The sequence below is a fragment of the Theropithecus gelada genome, chromosome 4 (assembly GCF_003255815.1).
Source record: "Theropithecus gelada isolate Dixy chromosome 4, Tgel_1.0, whole genome shotgun sequence".
Classification (NCBI taxonomy): Eukaryota; Metazoa; Chordata; class Mammalia; order Primates; family Cercopithecidae; genus Theropithecus; species Theropithecus gelada.
In genome coordinates this window covers 34041768-34046123 of record NC_037671.1, presented here as the reverse complement: position 1 = coordinate 34046123, position 4356 = coordinate 34041768, and the positions used below count along the sequence as shown (strand labels likewise).

At 56.4% G+C, this 4356-nt stretch overlaps 1 protein-coding gene across 2 annotated transcripts; it reads left to right on the top strand.

The window, feature by feature from the left end:
- Positions 1 to 1293: 1293 nt before the first annotated feature.
- On the top strand, positions 1294 to 3394 carry LTB (lymphotoxin beta). 2 transcript variants are annotated; one of them, XM_025384152.1, is made up of 4 exons: positions 1294 to 1491; positions 2092 to 2137; positions 2321 to 2392; positions 2787 to 3394. In XM_025384152.1, exons 1-4 carry the CDS (start codon positions 1294 to 1296, stop codon positions 3239 to 3241), a joined length of 771 nt encoding a protein of 256 aa, XP_025239937.1. In that variant the 3' UTR covers positions 3242 to 3394. The 2 variants fall into 2 exon arrangements, with proteins under 2 accessions (XP_025239937.1, XP_025239938.1); XM_025384153.1 differs by lacking the exon at positions 2092 to 2137 and having other exon boundaries at positions 1328 to 1491; positions 2787 to 3378.
- The last annotated feature ends 962 nt before the right edge of the window (positions 3395 to 4356 follow it).

Here is a 4356-nt window from a genome sequence, read left to right as displayed (position 1 = left end):
CCCTGCCTCAAACAAACAAACAAACAAACAAATTATTAAAGTGTGTAAATCAGTGGCATACACATGCTAAGTGAATTTTGTGGGTCAGCTATATTATTAGTAGTAGTATTATGGAAACACATAGAGATGTTATCAAGAAGGGGAGATGATTGGAGCCACTTCCAGCTTCCTTGGACCTGGTCTTTCTTCCTTTGACTCTTTTTTTTTTTTTTTTAGACAGAATCTCAGACTGTCGCCCAGGCTGGAATGCAATGGTGCGATCTTGGCTCACCGCAACCTCTGCCTCCTGGGTTTAAGTGATTCTCCTGCCTCAGCCTCCTGTGTAGCTGGAATTACAGGCGCGTGCCACCATACCCAGCTAATTTTTTGTATCTTTAGTGGAGATGGGGTTTTACCATGTTGGCCAGGCTGGCCTCGAAGTCCTGACCTCAAGTGATCCACCTGCCTCAGCCTCCCAAAGTGCTGGGATTACAGGTGTGAGCCACTGCCCCGGCTCCTCCCTTGACTCTTAACCACTCATGCTGCCTACGTCTACCATTCATGTGGTCCTTACTGCTTTGTTTTGGTTATTCCTGCATTTATTTGTCCTTTTATTCATTTATATATAAACATTTAGTAAGCACCTACTAATGGATAGGGCTCACTGTCGACTTCGAAGCTCTCTGAGGGTGGGAGTATGCCTCGTTCATCTGTCTTTACTCTTTGTAGCAAGAGAGGTAAAGCTCCATTTCCATCCCTCCTCAGTGAGTCAGTAGTCAGTGGTGAAGCTAAGGCTTACCTCTCCCTTTCTCACTCAGTACAGGGGGCTGGAGGTGAGCAAGGGAATGGGAGGATGTCAGCCCAGTATGGAAATCAGTTCTTCTCAAGGACCCAGACATCCATCCCTCAAGACTCCAGTCCTTGTCCTACTCCAGCCCTTGACCTCAGAGACGGGATCAGCTCTTCCTTCAGCACCTACCTTGAGGGTTTAGAAGAATGCAAACCACACTGGAAACCTGGAGATCTGTGTTCTCATTTCAGCTCTGCTGACTGACTTCCTGCAAGTTACCTTTCCTCCCTGAGCCTCAGTTTCCCTCTCTGCTGAGCCAGAAGATGTCTAAGGACCCCTTTGGTTCCACCCTGAGAGTCTGTCTCCCTACCCCAACTTCTTCCCCAGTTCAGAGAACCCAGGCATCCAGCTGCCCCACCCCAGCTCTGGGTAAACAGGAAGCTGGGTGAGGGGAGCAGGGGTGTGTGGAAAGTCCCAGCCAGGTGTGTAGATCTACAGAGAGGGGGTGGCCCCGTCCCTGAGGTATGAAAGCCCCCTGCTCTGGCTCTGGTTCAGTCTCAATGGGGGCACTGGGGCTGGAGGGCAGGGGTGGGAGGCTCCAGGGGAGGGGCTCCCTCCTGCTAGCTGTGGCAGGAGCCACTTCTCTGGTGACCCTGTTGCTGGCGGTGCCTATCACTGTCCTGGCTGTGCTGGCCTTAGTGCCCCAGGATCAGGGAGGACTGGTGAGTGGCTGCAACAGGCCCTGGTGGAGAGCTGTATCTTGCAGATGCTTGGCTCCCTCTGGTTGTGCCTGTGGTCTTTTGCCCCCTCTGGCTCAGCTGGCTTGGCTGTCCCTGGTGGGGATGTCCTTCCTGTCTCTTTGCTGACTCTGTGTCCATGTTCCTGTCCAAGAGGCAGACGTTGCAGTGAGCCACTGCAGTTAGCCCCTGCGGGAACCTACCGGGCTGGGGGAGGGGGGATGATGCTGTCTCTGGGATGAGTGCCAGTTGGGGGAGAGGGAACATGGATGTGGGGTGCAGAGCACTGTTCCTGCGATGTTCCTGTGATGTTCCTGCGATGTTCCTGTGATGTTCCTGTGATGTTCCTGTGATGTTGTGCTTGTGTCCTGACACAGCCCCTTGTGTCTCCTCTCCTCTTTCCGAGGCACATCTGTTTCTCTGCCCAAGTACCTATGCCTTGCTTGCTCTCCCTTCTAGGGTGGTGTGTGTTGGGGATGGTGCTGGTGGGAGAAACCCCAGGCCTGCAGCTTGGGTCCACTTTCAGAGGGGTAGGGGTGAGATGAGCTGAATCTGAACTCTGGGCACTGTGACCCACCCAACCAGGTAACGGACACCGCTGACCCCGGGGCACAGGCCCAGCAAGGACTTGGTAAGAGCAGACTGTCTCTCCTTCCCCGCTTCAGCCCCTCAGGGGCTCCCAGCTCCCAGCTGCGTTCCCAGATACCTCTTCCTCTAGGAATCCAGGCTCCCCATCCCTGCGGCCTGTCCTCTCAAGGGTAGCCTGCATGGGTGGCTGCCCTGGCCCCAATCGTGGACTCTTTGCCCCTTCCAGGGTTTCAAAAGCTGCCGGAGGAGGAGCCAGAAGCAGATCTCAGCCCCGGGCTCCCAGCTGCCCACCTCATAGGTAAGGACCTCAAAGACCTGAATAAGAGTGTAAATAATCCGAAGGTTCCAATTCTGCTCGCCCAGAGTCCTTCGGCTCCGTGATTCCAGGGCTCGGTTTCCCATCCGCTTCACCACCTTTCGCCGCTCATGCCCACCCTTCCGCTCGTCCCCGCAGTGTAGTTTCTTCTTCCCTCCGGTGCAAGCAAAAGCCGGCCTGGGGGTCCCCACTACAGCGCTCTGCACCCCACATCCAAGTTCCCTCGGCCCCCAACTCGCACTCATCCCAGAGACAGCAGCATCCCCTCTCCCCCGGCCCGGTCGGTTCCCGCAGGGGCTAAAAGCCGCCCCCCTCCCAGAAGTCCCAAGCCTTTAGGATCGCATTCCCAAGAGCGTGTGGGCCCGTGTCTCCGCAGGCGCTCCGCTGAAGGGGCAGGGGCTAGGCTGGGAGGCGACGAAGGAACAGGCGTTTCTGACGAGCGGGACGCAGTTCTCGGACGCCGAAGGGCTGGCGCTCCCACAGGACGGCCTCTATTACCTCTACTGTCTCGTCGGCTACCGGGGCCGGGCGCCCCCTGGCGGCGCGGAACCCCGGGGCCGCTCGGTCACGCTGCGCAGCTCTCTGTACCGGGCGGGGGGCGCCTACGGGCCGGGCACTCCGGAGCTGCTGCTCGAGGGCGCTGAGACCGTGACTCCGGTGCTGGACCCGGCCGGGAGGCAAGGGTACGGGCCTCTCTGGTACACAAGCGTGGGGTTCGGCGGCCTGGTGCAGCTCCGGAGGGGCGAGAGGGTGTACGTCAACATCAGTCACCCCGATATGGTGGACTTCGCGAGAGGGAAGACCTTCTTTGGGGCCGTGATGGTGGGGTGAGGGAATATGAGTGCGTGGTGCGAGTGTGTAAATATTGGGGGCCCGGACGCCCAGGACCCCATGGCAGTGGGAAAAATGTAGGAGACTGTTTGGAAATTGATTTTGAGCCTGATGAAAATAAAGAATGGAAAGCTTCAGTGCTGCCGATAAAGATGCCGAGTTGCGACACACGTCTTAATTCAGGGTGGGTGCACGGGTGTGGGTTAAATATTCTCAGTACTCTTCTGGTTGCTTGAAACAATTCATCACAACACAACGTATGGCCTTTGCTCCTACGGATGATGGTGGGCCTGTCCCACCCTCTCCCTGCCTCTGAATGGCCAGGCCCCATCATTAGTCCAGTTGGAGGGTGGGAGGAAGGGGGACTCCTCCAACTCCGAAGCTTCTCCAGGCATCCTGATTTTCAGGGCCACGTGGTCCCAGCCAGACTCTGCACCACACTCTTTTCTCTTGGGTTCGCCCCAACAGTGAGAGGGGTCGTTACACAGCACAGCAAGCACCACTCAGAAAGGCCCAGCAGCAGAGTAAGCCCCTATCACGACAGAGGAATGAGGCCTGGAGGGGCCCCGCACTTCTCCCCCTAGGGCTGTCTGAAGGCCTCTCTGTTTCCTACCTCACAGTCCACTCTTCTCCTCCAAGGAGCTTAATTCAAGGCTTATAGGGTCTGAAGGGAGGAGGCTGAAGGAGAAAGAAGGGGAGAATATTAGAGAGAGATGGGGACGGCAGGAAGGAGCCTGTGGTGCCTGAAAACACCAGGAAGTTCTGGGGAGGAGGAAAAACCAATGCCCCACTTATGGTGTCCCATTTAGGGTGAGGCGGAAAATCCTCACCGTTTTTTCACACTTTATGTCCCCCTTCCCAAAAGTGAGTAAGTGTGGGTGCTTCTGGGATGAGTAACAGTAGTCCCCCCTTACTTCATGACTGACTTTCAGCCACAGGCTGGAGGAGGCAGAAGGTGACCCAAGGCCCTATCTAGGTCACCCCAGTGGGTCACCCCACCCCCTTAGCCTACCACACGGTTTTCTCCTGCCTGGCACCCCAGGGCTGGAGGTAAAGCCTAATTTCTGAGCTCAGTGGGGGTTCCCAGTCTTGGGGGGCTCAATTTCTGTCTCCAT